General features: G+C 61.8%; 2 protein-coding genes across 2 annotated transcripts; one reads left to right on the forward strand and one right to left on the reverse strand.

Moving 5' to 3' along the window:
- The first annotated feature begins 17 nt into the window (after positions 1 to 17).
- MRPL43 (mitochondrial ribosomal protein L43) lies at positions 18 to 820 on the forward strand. The gene is made up of 3 exons (XM_062001539.1): positions 18 to 190; positions 406 to 512; positions 591 to 820. Exons 1-3 carry the CDS (start codon positions 60 to 62, stop codon positions 803 to 805), a joined length of 453 nt encoding a protein of 150 aa, XP_061857523.1. The 5' UTR covers positions 18 to 59; the 3' UTR covers positions 806 to 820.
- A 59-nt stretch (positions 821 to 879) lies between these two features.
- SEMA4G (semaphorin 4G) lies at positions 880 to 19240 on the reverse strand. Its single transcript, XM_062001538.1, has 17 exons — positions 19127 to 19240; positions 8751 to 8957; positions 7722 to 7870; positions 7220 to 7282; positions 7046 to 7144; positions 5813 to 5906; positions 5455 to 5568; positions 5110 to 5276; positions 4807 to 4976; positions 4521 to 4665; positions 4219 to 4441; positions 4017 to 4132; positions 3555 to 3706; positions 3347 to 3408; positions 2019 to 3271; positions 1685 to 1804; positions 880 to 1602 (listed from the first exon to the last, which is right to left on the reverse strand). The coding sequence occupies exons 2-15, from the start codon at positions 8869 to 8871 to the stop codon at positions 2424 to 2426; spliced, it is 2523 nt and encodes an 840-aa protein (XP_061857522.1). The 5' UTR covers positions 8872 to 8957; positions 19127 to 19240; the 3' UTR covers positions 880 to 1602; positions 1685 to 1804; positions 2019 to 2423.
- Between the last annotated feature and the right edge of the window lie 2120 nt (positions 19241 to 21360).

Consider the following 21360-nt stretch of genomic DNA (forward strand, 5'->3'; position numbering starts at 1 on the left):
CCGCGCCCCTTCCGGGCGGGTTGCGCTTCCGACCCCGCGCCTCCGGTTCCGCCGCCGCCATGACGGGCCGCGGGTCGCCCAGCCGCTTCCTGGCCTCCGTCCTGCACAACGGCGTGGGTCGCTACGTGCGGCAGCTCCAGCGCCTGCAGCTCCTCTTCAGCCCCACTGCGGCCGACTCCCGCGGCGCCAGGTACCGGCGGGGGCAGCGCGGCCGCGTGGGGCCGGGGCGGGAGCAAGAGGAGGTGACCCCGGTGGAGGCGGGGCCGGCGGGGAGCTGCGGCGGCCGCCGGCCTCCCGGGCTGGGGATGGGGAAGGTGCTGCTCTGGCCCGCGAGGGGAGGGCTGCGGGACCTCCCCGCTCTGCCAGCGTGGGGCTGAACGCCCCCCGATCCCCACTCCTCCGCAGGCAGTTCGTAGAGGAGGCGGCGGTGGACTTTGCCCGGCGGCACCCCGACGTCGTCCTCTACGTGAGCCCCCGCTCCGGGCTGGCCCCGGTGCTGCTGGCCGAGTACTGTGAGTGTGGGGGGACACGGGGGGTGGGCGGGATTGGGGGACGCCGTGACCTGACCCCCCCGTCCCCCTCTGCCGCAGTGAACGGGACGGTGCGGGAGGAGCTCATCGCCAGCAAGACGAGCGAGGAGATCATCCAGCTGGCCACCAAGCTGGCCGGCCAGTCGGGCTTGGACATCATCCGCATCCGCAAGCCCTTCCACACCGACAACCCCAGCGTGCAGGGCCAGTGGCACCCCTTCACCAACAAGCCCTCTGCCCTCACCGTCCAGGGCCCCCGCCTGCAGCCCCAATAAAGCGTGTCCCACACACCCCTCCGCAGCCATCTCTCCTGCCCGCAGACAGACGTCACCACATCCAGACAGAGCCGCCTTTATTACCGGGGCCACATGGGGCTGTGCACGAGGGGGTCAGACACGGAGGGCTGTGCCCTTCCATGGGGGCTGGGGATGTGCCCAGGGTGGCTCTTATCCCTCTTGCAGCAAAAGCAAGGGCGGGTGCAGGATGGCAGAGCCCAGGCATCTGGCTCTCACCTTCTCCCACTAAGCCTCACTCTTCTGGGGCAGGAGGGCCTGGGCTCAGGCCCGTGGAGGACCCCGGGGACTGTCACCCCCTCCTGCCCCTCTGCATCCAGTTGACATCCTGATCCTGAAGGTGACAGCAAGGAACAGAGGGGAGGCCACCAACTCTGTCCCTCCCTGGCTTTTCTGGTGTCCCCACCCTGTCCTTGGGGTGTGAGATGCTTTTGTCACCCCAGGCCTCAGGGTTCCCCCAGGAGCAGAGGTGGCTGGGGGGATTTAGGGACAAGGCTGCTCCTACAAAGTGCCGTGGAGAGCAGGCAGCCCCAGAGGGAGGCAGGCCCTTGCCCAGGGTTCCTCCTCTCTGTGCAAGGATGTTTCCCCTTCTGTATGTTGCCCCACAGAGGACAAGGCCTGAACCCCGGTTCTCACACAGCACCGTGCAGGAAGGCAGAAATGTGGGGTGCCCAGGGCTGTGGGGGCACTGGAGCTGTCGGGGGCAGATGGGTGCTGTGCTGGGTCCTTGCCATACTGCAGGGCATGACGGTGGCATCCTGTTCTTCCCCTGCTGCACCCTGGGGAGAAGCGACAAAGCCTTGTCAGGGCTGGAGGCCCTGGGGGTGCCACCTTCCCAGGGCACCCAGCTCTGCATTTCACCTGGGGCCTCCTTGCAGTGGGCACGTGCCGCTCCACCAGCTGCTCTGGGGCCGTCGGGACATCAGCTCCTCGGCCCTGCTCCGTTACCTTCACCAAACCGTCCTCTCCTGGAGAGGGACCCTACGGGGGCAGACATGGGAGAGTGGGCAGGGGCTGGCAGCCACCGAGGCCACCCCTCACAACCTGAGATGTGCCCATGGCCCCTCTCCTGCCTGTGAGCAGGCACTTGGGGGAAAGCCACTCCCAGCCCTGCACCAGGAAGGGACCTTGCACCCTGCAAGAGGTGCAGGCCCCTCGGGGCAGCTCCCAGCCACCCTCCCCGCTCCCTACTCACTTCTCCATCCGGCTTCTGTGCACCGAGGGACGTCCAGCGGGGCAGGTCGAGTCCACACGTCCTCAGCAGCATCTCTCTCATGCCTGGATGGACAGACGAACAGAAACTCTCCCTCCCCCCGGTGTCCACCTTCAGCCAGGTGCCAGCTCCTGCCTCCAGCTTGTGGCCGCCGTCGGTGGGTTTTTATACATAAATAGAGCTCCCAAATTTAAATACATTCTTCTTTTTCTGTACAGCGAGTCTCAAAACTGAGTGAAAAGCCAAAGGAACAGCCGAGCCCGGGCCCGGCCCGGCTCTGCCATCCAGGAGGTAGTTTTGCCTGAGTCTTGTAACACTGCTGGCAGGGGGTGGGAGAAGGGGCCAGAGGGGAGGAGGGTCCCGCTGGCAGGACCCTCCCCCCGGCCCCTACACAGAGCTCTCGTCCAGCTTCTCCACCAGCTGCGTGTGTTTCCGCTTCTCCAGGATCTTGCTGAGCTCCTCGGTGAAGGATGCGCTGTAGAGCGGCGAGGCCAGCGGCTCCTCCTGCTGCTGCAGCAGCATGTAGCTGTTGCCGTTCATCTTGCGGAGGACGTTGGGCAGAGCCCCCACGCCGTTGGTGAGCTCGGCCGGCAGCGGCGGCGGCGGCGGCAGCGGGACCACGGCCACCGGCAGCTCCTTGGCCGGGGAGGTGACGGCCGTGGGCGCCTCGCCAGGGATGATCCGCAGGCAGCCGTCGGGGTAGGTGAGCTCTTCCTCCTCCTCCTCCCGGCGGCCCTTGCGCAGGCAGTTGGCCGAGACGGTCTGCAGCTCCACGCTGGAGGGCCGCGGTTCCCCCAGGACGTACTTGCCCTTGCGCTTCTCCAGGCAGGACACGTAGAGGAGGATGGCGCTGAGCACGGCGCACAGCACCACCAAGGCGACAATGGCGGAGACGTAAGCCACCTTCACGTCGGCGGCCGCCTGGCTGGCAGCGTGGGGCCGCGGGGCGGGCGTGGGGCCGTGGGGCAGCTCGGGCAGCACCGTGAGGCTGTAGGCGGCCAGCAGCGTGTGGAGGCCCCGCTCCTCCCCGTAGCAGCGGTACTCGCCGCTGTGCCGGGGCAGCGTGTCTGTCACCAGCAGCCCGTCCACCCCCACGCGCAGCCGGCCCTGCCCCGTGCCCGGCACCTCAGTGCCGTTCAGCAGCCAGACGGCCCGTGCCAGGTTGGAGCGCTGGTCGCAGGGCAGCAGCACGTCGTCGCCCCGCAGCACCGTCCGGTTCTTCCAGGGCAGGGAGCCTGCGGGGACACGCAGCGCCTCGCACCCAGCCCGGCCGCCTCACGGCACAGCGGCCTCACCCCGCACAGACTCACCGCGCCCAGAGCTGCTCCGGCATCCCTCGTTGCCGCTCTGAATGTCCTGCACCAGCCCCACGCTGCAGGATACAGCAGCTTCAGCTGTACAGCCCCGGCTGAGCCCGCCCTTACAGGGTCACGGCCGCCGGCAGAGCTGTGGGGGTGGCACTGGGGCGACTGTGCCACTGTGTGCCCCGCGGATGGAGGGCTGTGGGGATGTCCCTACCCGTGCGCGGTGGCGGTGGCGCGGCAGGCCCGGCCGTCCCAGGCACAGTAGGGGTCCCGGGCGAGGACACAGTCGTAGCAGGAAGCGTACCTGGCGCAGGAGGCCAGGGGCAACTGCAGGATCCCGCTGGCTGCCCCCACGTACAGGCTCCTCTGGGGAAAGAAGGGCTGGCTCGGCACCACCCTGGCATGGTTGGATGCCCCATGGTGCCCAGAGTTCCCCCCAAGAGCTCCAGAGCACAGCTCTCCTTGGTGGGAGAAGGGTCTCCAGCTCCAGGCACTGTCAGCAGCTGTCAAGGAGGCTGGTTCCTTTCCCCAGGCTGCCCAACTGGATTCTGGCACATATCCTGAGCTGGGGTGACCCAGGAGTCATGTGCCCTCCATCCCCCAAACAGCCCAAAGGCAGCTTTGCAGCACAAACATGTCCCATCTGTGGTGTCCCCCAACTTCTCCCACCCCTCACCTGAGTGTGGGAGATCACCAGGCTCTCTACAGGCTGCGGGTCGCTGAACACTTGCACCTCCTCCACGATGTGGATGCCAGAGTCCACCACCACGGCCTTGTGGATCCATCCATCCCCTGGAAAGCAGAGCTGGGGGGTCAGGAGGGAGCATGGGGTGACTCCCCTGCCCAGCAGAGACCCAGCAAACTCATCCCGTGCTCACCCGTCCCCATGAAGAGCACGTCGTAGGAGCGGCCGTCGAGGGCCCGCACCCTGTCCACGGCCAGCTGGCTGTAGGCCACGCTCTTCTTCACCAGCAGCGGCTCCCCACCGGCCGGCTTCACCTCCTCAAACATCAGCGGGTGCAGCTTGACAAAGTCCAGGACGCTGTTGGGCAGGTCCTGCGAGGAATTGTAGCCCTTCCTGCGGGAGCGGTCCGTGATGCACTGCCCGGGGGGAGACACAGGGGTCAGGGAGTGATGTGGCTGCCCCACATCCCGCTGCCCCACACCCCCAGGCACTCACAGAGCCAGGCCGGGGCTCGGGCACTGCACCGTCGTAGCGGGTCCACTTGCGAGCCGAGTCCTGGTACTCCATGTAGGGGCCCTCGAAGGCACGCTGCACGCCTGAGATGCTGTAGCGGCACACGGCCGAGGCCTCCATGGTCCTCCTGCGGGCCAGAACCTCACTTCAGCACAGCCAGATGGACCCCCGAGTGCTCAGTGCCCGCCTGCACATCCCCTCGAGCATGCCCAGGCCCCTCTGTGCCACAGGTGTTTAGCCCCAGCCGTTTGGCCGCTGCCCCACTCACCACTGAGCCGAGAGGGTGAAGGCGGCGTAGAAGACGGTGCTGGCCCAGCCGCCCCCGTCCAGGCTGCAGACGCTGCGCAGTACCTCGTAGTAGGGGATGTAGCAGACCAGGCGCGCCTTCATGAAGGACGTCCACTTGCGCTGCAGGATCTTCTTCCCCCCGACATCGCTCTGGGAGGGTGCAGGGAGCACGTCTGCACAGGCTGGCGCGTCCCCCTCTGCCCGTGCCTCAGCTTCCCCAAGGTGCAGGCACGCAGCCCCTGTGCTGGGAGGACGGGCTCCCTGTGCCTGGACACACACCTACCTTGCAGACACGAGCCACCCGGGCCACTCGGGCCACCTGGCTCTTGTCGAAGAAGGACGTGGTCTCCTCACCCGCCTGCTCCATGAAGAAGTAGTAGATTTTGTCATCGTCCCCCACAGGGCTGTCCTTGCTCTCCTGGACCAGCACGGAGGCCACAAACTCAGCATCTGGGGATGCAGAGTGAGACATCGAGGACCCACCATGGGACAGGGGATCCCCCCCCGGCCTCAGTTTCCTCACAGGACCCCAGGGCCACCTCCAACTCCCGGGCCACGCTCCCCGAGGCCATGCATAGTGCCCCACAGCCTGTGATGCCGTTCTCGGGGTGGGATGGGGACATCTCACCACTCAGCCAGTGCAGCGGGGACTCCTCTGTCTTCAGTGGCCTCTGGTGCAGGTTCCTCCGGATGTCAGGCAGGCTCCGAAACTCGTAGCGTGTGGCTGTGTACAAGCCACCATCTGGGGAGGGCAGGCACCCATCAGCATGGCCTTGCACCACAGGGACAGTGGGGACAGCCCCAAAACCCACCGGCATCCTCGTGCCCCAGGCAAAGGAGGCCAAGGAGGACCAAGTCTTGGCTTGCTAAGACCCCAGCACACAGAGCCCACCCATCTAGAGACTCCCCCGCTGGGGGAGTGGGGATGGGGCTGGTACTGGTGGCATCCTGTATGTCCCCACCAGCCCTGGGAAAGTGCCACCTACCGACAATGAGGCCGGTGTAGCCACGGGCAGGGTCGTATGGGCACTTCTCCTTCCCTTCCTCAAAGTGGGATGGCAACGTGAACCTGTCAGCATCCTTGAAGGGAATAGGGGATCGGGTTAGGCCAGAGGGGACAGAGCTGCCTCAGCCCAGGCTCTCTGCAGGGGCTGCTAGTGGAGACAGCCATGCCCTTGTCTGGGTGAGACAAACCACCTCCAGCTGCTGAAAAGGGGCAGCTAGAGCCACCAGCAGGGAGAGACCCACGGGGGAAAAGTGAGCCCTTGCAGCCCACTTTGGCATTGCGTGGCACGGGGCAGGAGCCAGCCGGCACGGCCGATGCGCCCGGGCTGTGCCTGGCCGGCAGACACTGCCCAGCTGGGTTGGGTGCCCCCAGGTGACACCCCCGTCACGGCAGCAGTTATTTTCTTTGGGGTTTGAAGTTCAAAGTGTGTCAAGTAATGACGGGGCCCTTCCAGCTTGGCAGCTCCTCTGCCTGACTACCAGGGCGTGCAACGGCCAAACCGGACCGGCGGCACAGCTGTGGGAACGGGCATGGCCCCTCCAGGGCTCCCCAGCCATGCTGGGGACACCACCTTAAGTCCCTTTGCCCCTCAGTTCAGGGAGGGAGGTGGGCAAAGAGCAGCCGAGTCACTGAGGAGTCACCACACAGGGGTGAAAGTCCTGCTGCTGGGGGATGTGGCTGCCCCTGTCCACTCTGCCATGAGTCACAGCCACATGGGGACCCTCAGCCTGGGCCAGGAAATCCCAGGGGAGAAGCCACTGAGTCAGCTCTGCCACCGTCACCTTCTCCGGGCACGCTTGCCGCTGGCCACCAGCCACTCTGCAGTCCCTGCTTTGGGAAGGGAACCTGCAAGAGCAGGGACTAGGGACCAGCTCCAGTCCTGGCACGTCCCACCCCGATGGCCCCGCTGAGCCCACGTGTGCCCTGCATAGCACCCATCCCACCCCCAGCCATCTTGTTATGGGGTCAGAGTCCAAACCCAGTGCCAGGGTGGGGGGACTTTGGGCATCTGTGTCATGGTGACTGCATCTCTAAACTGACCCACCCCCAGCCTCGGGGTCACTCACCTCCTCCCCAAGCCACGGAGAAGGGCTGGGAGGGTGGGGGCAGAAAGGGAACAGGGCTGTGGGTGTAGGTGGTGGGAGAGGACGGGGGCTGTGGCATCCTGGGGTGACGTGGTGGCAGGGGATGGGAGACAGCCGGGGGCACTCACGATGGCGGCGCAGAGCGGGTGGAAGGCGTAGGTCCCGCAGGCGTAGAGATGGGTGCTGTTCAGCCGCTGCAGAAACCGCACGTGGTTGAAGCACTCGGTCTGCAGAGGGGGAGGATGTGTTACCAGCCGGGGGAAGCGGCACCCACTCACCCACCCACCGGCTCACCCACCCACCTTGTTGTTTTTGCCCTTCTGCAGGCAGTCCAGCTGCTTCTCCGGGGAGGCTTCCCAGTGAATCTGCAAGGAGAACAGTGACTGCCACCGTGTGGTATTTAGAGAGCGGATGGCTGCTCACAGCACAAGACAGCAACCGGCCCACGTGCCCCCAGCCCTGGGCAAGAGCAGTCCCACACCCAGACCCGCAGGCAGAAACCCCTGAGCACCTGCAGGACTCTGGAAGATTTTGAGGTGTCCTTCCCGGGGACAGCAAAGGAGTGCACATCCCCCCTTGCCCCTCACCCTGCTGGGGTGTATCTAAAGCAGGCAGCTCTGAGCTTGGGGACATCTCCCACAGCTGTCCCCATGGCCTGGTGTCCATAGGGGACAGATGTGGGGACAGCACCTTCAGGTCAGACCTGAGATGGCGAGCAGGAGGATGAGCAGGGATAGGGTGGCCATGATTCGTGCAGGGACAGGAGAGGGCAAGCAGCCGGTGCTGGGCAGCGGCCGGGCTCACCGTGCGGTGGGAGCCGTCGGCCACGTCGCTGGAGTTGAGGGCGAAGATGGCTCCTCTGGCGCCCACGTAGAGGATGCCCCGGTCGTCCTCCAGCAGCAGGGTGCTGTAGTTGAGGGTGTGTGTGCTGAAGCGCCGGGTGCCCGACAGCTCTGCAGAGGGAACAGGGGACTGAAGGGGCAACCGCACGGCACGAGCCACGGGGGGAAGAGACGGAGGATGCAGCCGGGAGCAGTGGGAAGGCACCCGCCAAGGTTATTGGGCAGATGGTGCCAGTGGGTACAGCAGGAGGAAAGGAAGAGGGGAGGTCTGAAATGAGGCAAAAAGCACTAATTCAGGCTCGGGTTCACAGGGGAAATTTCTCCTCGCTGATTAAAACAGCAGCTCAGAGGTGTGAGCCGTGACATCCATGCCCAGCATAGACGTAATGTGCTGTTTCGGAAACCGCTGGAGGAAGTGAAAAGACGCCGGTGGTGACCCCGGCCCTGAGCTGAACCCAGCCAGCACAAAAGGAAGGATGTAAAAAACCTGAACTAAAACTGCTGTGCAAGGGGAGGGTTCCCACAGTGGCACCAGGCGCTCCCTGCACACTGAGCCAGAGAAACTATCCAATTTGTGGTGCTAAGAGGTGTGAGGTGGGACTCAGCCCCAGACAGAGGGACCAGGCTTGGACCCTCCCACTGCTGGAGGAGAAAGTCCTCTGGGGCTTGGGACCCCAGAGGCAGCCCTCTCCCACCATCGACCTCTGAGCTGGGCCTCGCTTATGAGCTGAATGAAGTCGTGTGGATGCTCAAGGCACGATGGCATTGCGGGACTGGCTGACACCACTGAGGCTCGAGGCCAAGGGCCCAGTGGCAATTAGAGAAAATCATCGAAGAAAGCTCCCTGCAGGACAGCCCAGCGGTGATACCCTGCTCAGGACACTCATGCACAAAAGGCAGGGGGCTGCCTTTTAGGAGGGACCTTTTTGTCTCTGCCCTGCTCCTGGGGCACATCAACTTGGACATCACCCCCAAAAACCACCCTCCTTACCATCAAAGGTGACTGTTGTCCTGGGGGTGGCATCCAGGTCGGTGGCAGAGCGCCGTGACGGGTAGCCCATGGCCGCTGCCACGAAGAGAGCCGCCAGGAGATGGGCTATGCCCCTGCTCATGGTCCCGCTCCCCCGGCGAGGGCAGCCACACAGCCCGCTGCCGCTGGGCTGCCACAGCCGATCCTGGGACAGGCTCCCAACCCCTCCTGAAACACACAGCACCAGGTCACACACTCCTGCTCTCCCCAGCACCTCAGAAGCAAGTGGGCTTGGGAAGGAGCTGCCCACGCACATGCCTGGATGCTCAGCCAGGCGCGGCCTCAGCCCAGGGAAAGCAAACCCTGCCAAGGCAGAAACTGAGGCACGGCACAAGGTGTTGAGCCTGCAGCCAGCACAGAGCAAGGAGGGGAGCTGAAGTAGAATGACCTCCCACAGCATCCCCTGCGGCTCAGTGCCCACTGCATCAGTGCACCTGCAGCCACTTGCTGAGTGCCGGGTTTGGTTGCTCAGAGGGTCATTTTCCTCCAGGTCTGTTCTGGGTTCCTCCATCCTTCACTCCCCACCACCTCCTCCTGCAGCTTCCCCTGACCAAACAACACAATTTGGCAGAGCCATCTGACCCTCCATTGCACTTTCATACCCAAAAAGCAGGCACATTTACCCCCAAAAGCAGAGAGCAGGGTTCAGGGCCAAACCCCTGTGGATCTCTTGGCACACTGGAGTACCCCAAGGCCTGCTCCCTGGATTGTCAGTGGCAGGATGGGCAGTGAGGGGAGCCCAAGGGCTCTGCTCCTCCCTGAAACCACAGTTAGCTGTCTCCTGCCAGGGAACATACTTGTCCCCAGCGTTTTGCCCCTCCTGAAATGACAAGACTCCTGAGGACAGAGGCGCAGTGAAGGATGCTGCAGGGCAAAGGAAAACCCATAGGAGCCACTTGGCATCTCCATCAAGCCTTTTCAAGCAAGAACAGCTTTTCCCCCACAGCGTTTTGATTTCAGTTTCTCTTTCATCCCAAGCTGCCTTGAAGCTCAGCATCTACCCTGGCTCTCTCTTTTATGTGTCTGATCACTCCTGAATAATCCCCCACCTCTCCCAGCTGCTTCCAGTAAAGCCACCAGTTCATTTTTCAGGCACGAAAGAGGAATGAGATGGGCAAGTATCTCCAAGCAGGAGACCTCCCCATAAAGTCACTGGCACCTATGTGTTTGTTTAGGGGCTTATATATATATATAAACAAATATAAGCCAAATACCTGGCCCTGCACAGAAGTTGTTCCAACAGGCTTGCTGCATACGGTTTCCCTGAAGCAAGTACCTCAACGGGTCTTGGGCAGAGGGGAGGCAAAACCAAAGTGAAATAAAAGTGAAAAGGGCTTTGGGGCTGAAAAGGAGAAGTGAGGGGCTGGATGTGGGATCCAGCCATAGCCCCAGAGCTGGCATTAAACTGCTGTTTCCTTTGTGAGGGTAGGTTTCAGATTCAGACCTCATGCCTGCACTGCCCGCTGCCCCAGAGCGTCCCGGGAATGGGGCAGATGATGCCCTGCTCCCTCCTGCCTCGCCACCTGCCAGGTGCCAGCCCGGTGCAGAGCATCCCTACAGCACCCAACCCTGGGAGCGGGCAAGGTGCTGCCCCTGGGGCTGAGCTCACTGGGGAGCAGAGGACCCAGAGCATCCTCCCTCCAAGGAACTCCTGTTCCTGGGACAAGCCCTGTGCGGACCAAGGGTCTGCCCACGAGAGATGGGCCTGGCAGGTTGATGCAAGGCACGCGAGCGGGGAACAAAGTGGGTGGGAGTCCAACAGGAGTTGCTTTGGTGACACCATGTCTGGCACAAGCCAAACTAACCAAGCTTTTAGGGCAATCCAAGCGATGGAGTCACATCTGAAGCACAGAGGTGCTCTGACCAGCCCTGTGCTGACAGCTCTCTGTCTCGCCAGCGGGACCAGGGCCACCCTGGCAGCTGAGGGGACCCTTCCCCTGGCCTCTGCATGGAGACACAAGCCCAGAATCGGGCATGAGCCGCCAGAGCTGCCGTGCACCTGGGCTGAGACAGCAGCGGGGAGAAGAAACCTTCTTATGACAAGGCAAACAACAGTCTAATAAATGAGTAACAGCCCTGCGAGCTGCCTGCTCCCTCCAGGAGTCCTCACCTTATCTCCCCCGAACAAACAAGCCCTGAACTTTGCCGCTGCCTGGCTCTGGGTGCGACAGGGATTGGAGCTGGGAGTGCACGGAGGCAGGGATGGTGTTTATGGCACCATGAGCCAGCCTCAGCTAACATTTAACCAACATGAGCACTGAGCCAGCACAAGAGAGGGAATAACAACAATAAATAAAGCCATGGGGCTGTGCACATTCCTAGTGGGGAAGGGGCAGTGGGGAGCAACCTTCCCTTGCTAGTGGGGATGAGCTTCTCTGTTTTTTCCAGGGGAGCAGCTACACCCGTTTCCAAAGGCTCATTCACCCAAGATCAGATGTAACTTTGTCCCAAAGACTATTTAATCAGCTAGCTGTAAGAGCCAGTTAATATTTTACTTAAAGGGAAGGGCTGCTCTGAGCTTCTCTTTTTATTTCTCATACCTAGGGTGGGGGAGAAAGAGCAAGAAGGAACTGAAACCATCCTTGGCCTCATTTAGATCGTCATCTCAGGCTGCAGCCACACCAACCCCCCCCAGATCCATCATCCACCTCATCAAGATGCAAATTCAAAGCTCTGAGTAAAAGCTAGGGCCAGGGTGGGAGACAGAAGAGTTCCTGGTCTGTGGGACCTACCCGTAGGGCTGGGGGCAACTGGCTTGCTCAGGATCAGCTCTTCCCTGTGAAAAGTCTGGAGAGGAAACATCACAGAGAGCTTCCTCCAGGGGAGTGACACAGAAGGGGGAGAGGAAGAGACTGAAAAGCAGCAGCAGCTCCAATGACATCTGAGGTTTAAGAAAGATAAAAGCTCAGAAAATCCCATCCCACCTCCAGGAGAGAGCTCCTGAGCCCTTCTGCACCTCACCTACTTCCCAGTGGTGGGGGGGCTGACATAGGACCCGAAACCCAGCACCAGCTCCCACCTCAGCTGGCGATGCTGAAGGAGAGGCGGCTGTTGGAGGCAGGATGCGGCCGCGGGGCTGGCGGCTGTCAGGGCGCGGGGAGAAGCCAGGAATCAGCCACTGTAATCCCAACGTGTAACAGCCAGAGGGGCCAAAGCCCACCCTCCCACCGGCGGCCGCGGGTGCTGCTGCGGACGAGCCTGAGCCGGGCTGCGCGTCCCGCGGGCGGGCCGGGTGTGCTGGGGCCGGGATGGGCAGGGAGCAGCGAGCGGCGCAGCGGGGGCGTGCGGGAGGGAGCGCGCCGGGCAGTGCAGCCAGAACAGCCCCGGTCAGGTCTGACTGGGTTTACTGGGTCACGACGGAAGCTGCGCGAGCATGACTGTGCTGGCCCCAGCCTCCCACTGCCGGCCGGCACGGCACGGCACAGCACACCCAAACGAGCCGGCCCAGGCGGCACCTCCTTCACATCCCCGCAGCCGGCACCTCTGCAGCAGCAAAAAGCTTTTGATGAGTGAATTCCCTGCTGGCAGCTCTCGCCAAACCTGGATCCGTCCAAAGAACCCAGCCAAAGCTGCCGCATCCCTCAACGGCTGCGGCAGTGAGAGCTTCTGCTGGCCACGGCAGCCCCTTCCCGCTGCCCCGCGCTCCTCCAAGCCACAAGGCACCAAAACCCAGGAGCAAGAGCTGGCTGCAGGGAAGCTGAGTTGTCAGCGGGGCTGGCAAACATGGAGGGACCTCAGCTGGGGTCTTATGTCCTCCCCATGGCTGTTTCCTCAGTGAGACAGCCCAAAACAATGCCAGCTTTTTCATTTAAAGGGAACTCAGGAGAAAGAATGGAAATGTCAGGGGGGAGCAGCTCGTCTGGTTCAGCCCCAGCATCCGTGCTGGATGTTGGGACAGAGATTTGCAGAGCTTCCCCATCCCAACGCTCTGTGGACAGCTTGTGGATGCTCCACTGAGCTCTAGTAAAGCCCAAGCATGCTCTGCAATGGCTGCTGGACCCTTCTCTCCTCCTCGTGGGCTGCCCTTCTTGGCACCATGCATTCCTACCAGTAAGGCCTTCTGGCTTCCCAGTGGGGGCCAGGATTGCCAGCAGGTCTCCTCCCGGTTATGGGGTTGCAAAACAGCCTTAACAAAACTCCCAGCAGGGACTGCATCAGGAGACACCATTTGCACCTTGCTTTTCCATGGCAGCCCAGCCCAGGCACTCTATGCAAGTGATTCAACTTTACTTATGGGGGCTAAGGCTGGCACATGGCTTCCCCAGCCCCTTTGGCTCCCTCAGCCACATTCTCACCGGCCCAGCACCGTTTTACCCCTGCAGGGACCCACAGGATTTGCCGTTGGGTTCAGCAGAAACAGCCTGACCCGTTCCCAGCACAGGGTGGGGGGGAAGGCGCTCGCCTCAGGGGATGAGGCAGGGAATGCTCCGGGCTCCCAGGCGTGGGAACAAGACAAGGAATTTCAGGAAGAGCCATCCAGTGAGAGAAGAGGCTGGCCCCTGCCTGGCTGCGAGCACTGTGCCTTTCGGGCCCCTCTTCCCTGGAGCCCACAGACCTCGGGTGGGAAATCCTGCGAGATGTGGGAAGAGGAGCCAGGATGGAGGTTGCCAGGCAACTTTAATTCAGCCCTTGACGAACTTCCAGCACTTTGCTTCTGTAGCAGAGCCCAAGCAGCAAGCATAAAAGCCAAAACATAATACACCAGATCCACCTCGAGACCGTGGTGTCCACCCACCCGTCCATCTCTCCATCGCAAGGGCTTGCTCATGGCCCTGCGCAAGGTGATGGGTCCCCCCTGGCAGCGTCCCCAAAGGCCAGCCCGGGATGAGCTGCCCTTCCCGGCAGAGATTTGCAGGGGCAGGATTTGACCCATGGGACTGGGCTGGCGCTGCCGCATGGATATTTCTCAACCAGACAGGATTTTTGTCAACAACAGCAAGAAAAAAATGCTAACGCGCTGAAAGCCCTCCGGGAAGAGGAGATGTGCGACGGGTTTGGGGGCTGGGGCTGGGGAGGGAAGGAGCACAGTGACCTCCCGGGAGCCCCTTGCCAAGTTTATTTTAGTTGCCTTCTTTAAACAAAACCACACTCGACCCTGAGGCACTTCAGCGGACACGCACGAGAGCTTTGGCGATTCGAGAAGCAGACGCATCCCTCCTCTACCCAAATTTGGGATTGGGGCACAGCAAAGGGGAGGAACGGTCCCACCACAAAGCCCCCACGCACGGCACAGACGCCGTGGAGCCAGAGGGGCGGCGGCGGGCACTGCTGGGCCGTGGGAACAGGCTCCACATTTCCCCTGCACGGCACGGCACGGCACGGCCCCCATCCGATGCCTGCAGAGCCCAGCGCATCCGGTGCAGGACCAGCTCTGGTCCCACCAGCGACAGGACAGCAAGGAGGCCCGTGGAGGAGGAAAGTGATGGATGGGAGAGCAAGCAAGGACAGCTGGGGATGTGGATCGGGTTTAATGGAGCACTAGTGCCAGCAGGAGCCAGACATCTAAGTACCCTGAAAAGACAAACTGATCCCTCAGCCCTATTCCCACAGCCCAATTTCCCACAGACTGGCCTCTCTGTGGGCCCAGCTCCGTGCCTTTACCTCTGTCCCCCTGCAGCATCGCACTGGGGGATGCTGTCCACTCAGTGAGGGGCAGGGCCCAGCCATGGCATGCACATAGCACAGCTGCAGGGATCATAGCATTTTAGCTTCTCCCCAGCTCCTTGTTTTCACTGTTCTTACAGGAACTTGTTCCTGTCTTCCATCAGGTCAGGTCTGACACAGGGCAAGAGATTCAAAGGGGCTGTCAGTCAGCAACACAAGCTCACTACTGAGTCCCCATGAGAGCTCTCACAGCACTCCTGTCCAAACCAAGTCAAAAACCCCTACTGAGACAATAAGGAAAGCTGCTCCAGCCTGTGCCATGGGCAGGGACTACCTGCCTGCAGGTGCCTGCCAGACCTGGGCACGGCTCCTCTCCAGCAGCTCCCAGCGCACGGCAAGCAGACAGCAAGAGCACGATACCTGGGACCACAGGACAGAATGCTCCGTCACTCCCCAACCCAGCACCATCAGCCATCAGTCAAAACAGCTCCTGGCGCAACTCCATCATCCCAAAAGCCTTGCTCAGAGCTGGCCCAGGAGGGAGGGTGCAAGGAGGGGAGGCTGAAGGGCAAAACCTTGCAGTTCAGCAGTGGAACCAGGAGCACTAAGGGATGCTCCAACCAGCACAGACCTGACACCCCCAGGCATCAAATCTCCCATCACAGGGGCAATTCCCCGTGTACCAGAGGCTGTTTGGCTCATGCAAGTCAGCAGTGAGGACAAAGTCCCCGTGGCTATTCCCTCCCATTCAGGACTTCTCCCCCTGCAGAAACATCACGGCAGCAGCCCTGGGCTGACCCTGGAGCACCTGAGCTGGGAGCTGCAGGAACCAGGAAGTGAAACAAGAAGACGCTGAGCCACAATGGCCCGACTCTGCCTTGGACCCGCTGCCAGCCAGGCCCTGCAGCCAGTCCCTGCAGCATGGGGGAGGCCATCGCAGCCGCCGAGCTGTGGGATGCAGGGAGCACACCCCCGGGGCTACTCCTCCTCCATGGCAGCAGGGGAGACACATTCAGCACCAGCACCATCACCCCCAAACCCCAACGTGTGCCACCCTCTCCCACCCCTGCAGCAGCAGGGCAGGCTGTGCTGCTGGCTGGCAGCCCCCCCGGCAGCCCGGACGGACAGACGGACGTGGCACCTCTCCACAGCACTGCCAGTCTCCCAGCGAGGGGGCCTTTGCAGGCCAGTGGCTCAGCCCTGGATGCCATCTGCACTTCAGCCTTCAAAGGCTTTTGTGGCCAAAGCACACTGTCCCTCGAGCAGAAACAGGAAAATAATCATAGAATCAAATTCCCAGGAACAATTAGAAAGAAAACAAGGAAAAAAAAACCTACCCCAGCCTTAAAACGTACAGAGACGCTTCAGAGACAGCAGATTTCAGGCCTTTTCGATGCACTGGAACCCATTTGCTTGTCCCCGTGGCTGTACTTTGTTTCATTTCACTGGGCTCGCACAATGCAAGACAAGGAATTAACTCGGGTGTTTGTTTAGAGCCGGTTTGTCTCCCAGGTTTTTTTTTCCCAAAGCCAGGTTTAAGTTTCAAAGAGGTTTATTGGCAATGCCCGGGGTTCCCACCATCAGCATGGCGCAGAGCTTCCCTGAGGGGAAACTGAGGCTCAGGAATCACGCATGACCTGGAGTCCCCTCGGAAGCAGGGGCAAGAGCCAGAGCGCAACCCACATCTCCTGGTGTGAACGTGGGGCTTTCTGCTTCGAGCCGGTCCCTCCTAAAGCCTTTTATTTATTCCAAAGATAAACTGTTTCCTTTGCAGAAGTCCAGCAAAACCAGACGACAGGAACAGTTTTATGGCTTCCAGCTTTAACAACCTCTTCTCATTTCCTCTGCTTTCCCTCCAACAAAGCTTCAAATTTGGAGTCAAAACCCCATTTGATGTTCAAACTTCACGTTCAAAGCTGCACAGCATGAGGCAGTAAAACCTGGCTTTTCCCACAGTCGTTTGCATGCCCCAAAATCAGCTCCCCACCTTATTTACATGGGCTGGGCTTTGCAACAGGCAAATGAGAGCCCTCTGTCAGGTAAGGGGAGACAGGGTTGTACCTGGGGGAGGGAGTTTTTAAGCAACAAGGAAAGCAAAAGCCAGAGCACACCCTGAATCGCCAGGCTGCACCCCAGCCCCCACACCAGTGGGTAACACTGCTTGGAACCCTCAGCTTCCTTTGTCTCCAAATGGCAGAGCTCAGGCCCCAGGGATGATGGAGGGGGTGGGTTTGGAGATGACCTTGCTCCGGCAAAGCCCTCATGCTTGTAAATCACCAGGAGCAGCAGCAGAGCCAGGTGGGAAAAGACGGCGGTGGCATTTCCTCCCGAAGCAGCAGTGGAGCACAGAGCTCTCACCTTGGAACAGGAACGTGCACCCACCCAGCACCCGCAGCAGCAGCAGTCGGAGGCTGCTGAGAGGCTTTCGCAGCAGGGAAACATAAAACAACTCTGCAGGCATGGTCCCACCACTGCCCCGAGAGGCACCAGCTGCCCCCAGGCACCAGCTCCCCTCCACCAAACCACCCATCACAAGAGTCCTTTCCCAACAAGCCCCGTCAGCATGGCAAGCGGAGCCAGGGCCTGTGGCAAGTGTGGGGAGAGGGAAATTCCTCGCACATGGCCAGGCGAGGCTGGCACCGTGGCACCCCTCCGCTGCCCTCCTGCTCACTGTGAGTGCCCACATAGCACGGCACAGCATGGCATGGCACGCCATGGCCCCCCGTCGCTGCCCAGCCCAGCCCACCTGCATGCTTTCTCCCTGGCACGCAACCTGCCCAGGTTTGCTGAATAAACCTCCTGGCTCTGGTTAAACCTGCTGCCTTCCTGGCAGGGAAAGCAGTGAAAGGTTCAAATGGATGTTGGACAAGGCAGCCGAGATAGAGGGAGAATAAGCCTACGACACAAAGCCCTCATCTGCAGGAACCGAAAGGGTTGTTGGGGTTTGGGTATTTTTTTCCCCTCCAGTTGCAACACAAAAACAAAGATAGGGATCTGAGCACGCTGTGGGGGCAGCTCTCTGCCCTTCATTCCTCCAGGCAGTGAGCCTGGCCAAACCGAGGTGAGGTGAAGTAGAGACGTGTCCTGCAGGACACACATGCACAGCCTCGTCACGGCCATCCCGCCCGGGATCGGGGTTCAAGGGGAGCCCAGCCTGTGCCTGCCATGGAGGGAAGCAAAGCAGCCAGAGCCCACGGTGGTAGGCCAACTAGCACAAAAAAATGCCATCGTTGTTATTAATAATTTCCCTGCCTCTGGGGGAATCTGCACTCCTCATCCATTTTGGGCAGTCTCTTTGTCTTTGGAGACTGTTTTTCTTGGCATCTGAAGAGCCCTTTCGTGGTTCCCCCTCCCACTTCACCCTCTAGGGTTTAAAGGCCAGGCACAAGCCACTGGCCCACCTGGGTACTGACAGGGAGGGCAAAAGCAGCCCCAAATCTCAGTGCTGCCCAGCTGCACAGCAGCTACCTTCTACCCTTCGACTGGCAGGGAGATACAGCAACACAGAGAACACCCCAATATAAGCTAGTACCCCTGCCCTGGGCATCCACAGCCCCCACAGTGATGCACCCCTAGGAGCCTGGGCTCAGACAAGCCATGTCCCTCTCGCCCTGCACCTCCTGAGGGGAAAGGGGGAGGGCAGAGATTTATACTGCAACACTTGCATTGGTTTAGTATCTCATCCCAGCTGGCTGAAGCACAGTCTGCCTCCAGGTAATACCCAGCCTCCCCAAACACTGCCAGCAATCCACAGCCCCCAGATCTGCTGGGGAAGGGAGGGGCTGTATCTAGCCCTCCGCCCCCCCGGGAGCTAGTTCCCTGTCCAGCTGCAATTTCCACTATCATCTTCCCTCACATCCTCGGCACATCCCCTGTCACTCCCGCCCCACTCCCCCAGCCCCACTTCACCTCACACCCCAAACCTCTACCCAAAGAAAGCTTCCAGCGTGGTCACCAGATCCTGCCTGTCCCCACCTCCCCTCCAGCTTGTCACTCCCAAATCCTCACTCGCATCAAACCTGTCTGGAACCCCTCTCCATCCTGCCCACAAGGCTTCTTCCCTTCACCTGCCCCCGATAACCCCCAAGACTATGACCTCAGCAGGTCAGACCCCAGCTCCTCCTTCTCTGTACACCACCGGAGCACTCAGCACCCCAGGCCCTACCTCTGCATCCAGCACCCGCACCCACATCCTGCCTGGGGACTCAGCACCTGGATCCAGCGCCCCAAATCCTGCCTGCAGACGCCGACCCGGATCCAGACCTGGCAGCCCTTGCCCTACCAAAGGACTCAATCCCCTGATCCAGCACCCTAGATCTTGCCTGCAGACTCCAGCCTGGATCCAGCAGCCCTGGCCCTACCAAGAGACCCAAATTGAGCACCCCAGGCCTCATGAAGGGATTTTGAGCCCCAAATCCAATACCTCAGATCCTGCCTGTGGACTCAGCAGCCAGACTCGGCACGTAGCGCTCACAATCCTGCCTGTGGACCTGGGCCGAGACCCAGCACCCCAAACATAGCCCCCCTGACCCTGCCTTGCAGTTTCATCACCGAGCCTCAGCTGCCCCCCGACCCTGCCCGGCGGACTCAGCCCGCCAGCCCCTACCTCTGCATACAGCAGCGGAACCCCAGCAACCACATCCAGCTTCCCCGATCCCGCCTGTGGACGCGGCGCCCAGCCCCAGCCCTCCGGGCCGTGCCTGCGGACTCCAGCCCACCACCGCGACCCTCACCCGGCCGCCGGCTCTTCCCTCTGGCGTCTCCCCGGCGCTTGCCTGGTGCGGTGCGGTGCGGTGCGGTGGGGTGTCTCGGCGGCGCAGCGGGGGCGCGCGCCTCGGTCCGGTCCGGCGCGGTGCGGCGCGGCGCGGTGCGGTGCGGTCCGTGGCGGTGCGGTCCGTGGCAGCGCAGCCGGCAGCGCGCGGCCCGGCCGTGCCGTACCGTGCCCAGCCGCACCGAGCCGCACCGAGCCGCCCTCACCGCACCGCCCCCTACCGGCCGCGCCGCTGCCCGCGAGGTTCCGGCGAGCGGAGGCCAAGGCCTCGGTGGCTCAGCCAGCCCCGGCCCGCAGCCACCCGGCCACCGGCATGGGGCTGGCCGAGGAGGAGCCGGGGCTGGGCGTCCCCGGCCAGAGGGATGGTTGACAGCATTTCTCTCAGCGGAGCCATCGCCATGTGACACCCCCTCGCCCCTCTCCAGCACATAGGGTGGGCTGGGGGGGTGTCGCTCAACACAGGCAGTTTGGGTTACACAGCCCCAAAAAAGGGCTCTGGGCTGTGTTCAAGCGCTTTGTGAGGCCAGGGAGGCAAAGGGCTGGTAAGTTGGGCTTGTAACTATTAGAAGAGCGTTAGGGAACGCAGATAAGCGTCACCCCGCCGTGCTGACCCGGCACAGCACAGCCGCTCAGCCAGCGCCACGCTGCCCGCCGAGGCCGCCGGCACCCTGCAGCGCACGCCTGGCACGGGCACCGGGCCCCGGCTTCCCCCTCCCATTAGCACGTGCCTCTATGGTGGAAGCTTGTTTGGAAACACGGGCAGGCAATGGTTTCTTCGGGGCCCTGCGTGGAGGCTTTTTGTCCTGGGTGGCTTCTGCGGCTCCTCCCCACAGGCAGGAGCTGCCAGGCCCAGGCCTGCGTTTGCTTTCCTTTCGCAAGCTCTCAGCACCTGGCCAAGCCTCCCTCCTCCCCTGCCACAGCCCCGCGGCAGGCCTCCTGAAAGCAAAAACCCCGAGTGCTGCATGTAATCAGCAGGTTGGATCTAGGGCAATTGGAAATCAGCTGGAGCGGGAGGTGGAGAGGTGCTGTACCTGCACACACCGGATTACGGCTCCCAAAGCTGGCAGGGTGGCTGCTGGCCAGCCTATGGTTAAAGCCACGTGGTACTCAGTTCCAGTACCAGCACCTTTGGATGTTGGCTCATCCCCTCTAGTCCACACCGGGTGAAGTCTCCAAGAAAGGGACAAAGGCCACCCTGACTCCACACATGCCAGACCTAGAGTCAGATCCACAGCAGGGCATAGAGTCAAGCAGGTTGTGAAGCTGCTGAACATTGTCTGGGGATGAGAGGCAGCTCCAGCTGGGATCTCACCACCACCTGGACCTTTTAGGTTTGGTAAGAGTGGCAGGGCCAAGGTGCTACTGTGGGGATCCCAGCTAACGTATCACTCGCAAGACCTCTGACTGCCAGGGTCTTGCCTCCTTAAAAAGGCCATGAGAGAGCAGCAGAGGCTTGAATCCCCCCGGTCCCTATACTCTGATGGGTCTCAGCTGAGGAGGGACCCCTCTGGGTGCTCCTGCAGACAGGCTGGCTCCTGTCATCCATGTGCACACACACCAAGCACCCACCATCTCCTTGTCTGGCACGAGATGCCAGGACCCATTTCCTGTCCCCACTCCCAGGGACCCCAGGAAAGCAGAGCAGAGACACCTCTTCCAGTGCCCCTTGTCCTTCTGTACACTCCAGCAGCTAATGACCATTTCCTCCTATCCTTGGGCAAAGCCCCAGCATCTCCTCCACGCCTCACAGTGCCCCACCTCGCCGCCCACCCCACGGAAGTGGGATGCCCAGGCACTGCTCCGGGAGCTGGGGCCACCCGCAGCCCTGCCCAGCTGGCCCCCAAGTGCTGTGCAGGCAGCAGGAGAGCAGGCTGAAGAAGCAGGCGCTGCTAGCAAAGCAAGAACGCTTTTTGCCAGCCTGTCGTACTCCGGGACAGGGAGCTTGGGTGCTGCGAGGCAACCAGTCCCCCACATCCACTCCCAACCCCATCCCCTACCTTAGCAGAGGCGCAGCTGGAGGCTGCGGGGCTGGTTATGGGGAGAGACGGGTCCGTGAGCGCTGGGCAAGGGGGCGCCAGGGCTGAGACAGGGCTGCCCAAGGCTCCTTCCCTCTGCAGGGCACTGCGCCCGTCCCGTCCCACAGCGATCCTCGCTGGCGGGCACCCTCCCACATGGCTGCGAGCCGAGCCCAGCAGA

The sequence above is a fragment of the Colius striatus genome, chromosome 8 (assembly GCF_028858725.1).
Source record: "Colius striatus isolate bColStr4 chromosome 8, bColStr4.1.hap1, whole genome shotgun sequence".
In the NCBI taxonomy this organism is placed as follows: domain Eukaryota; kingdom Metazoa; phylum Chordata; class Aves; order Coliiformes; family Coliidae; genus Colius; species Colius striatus.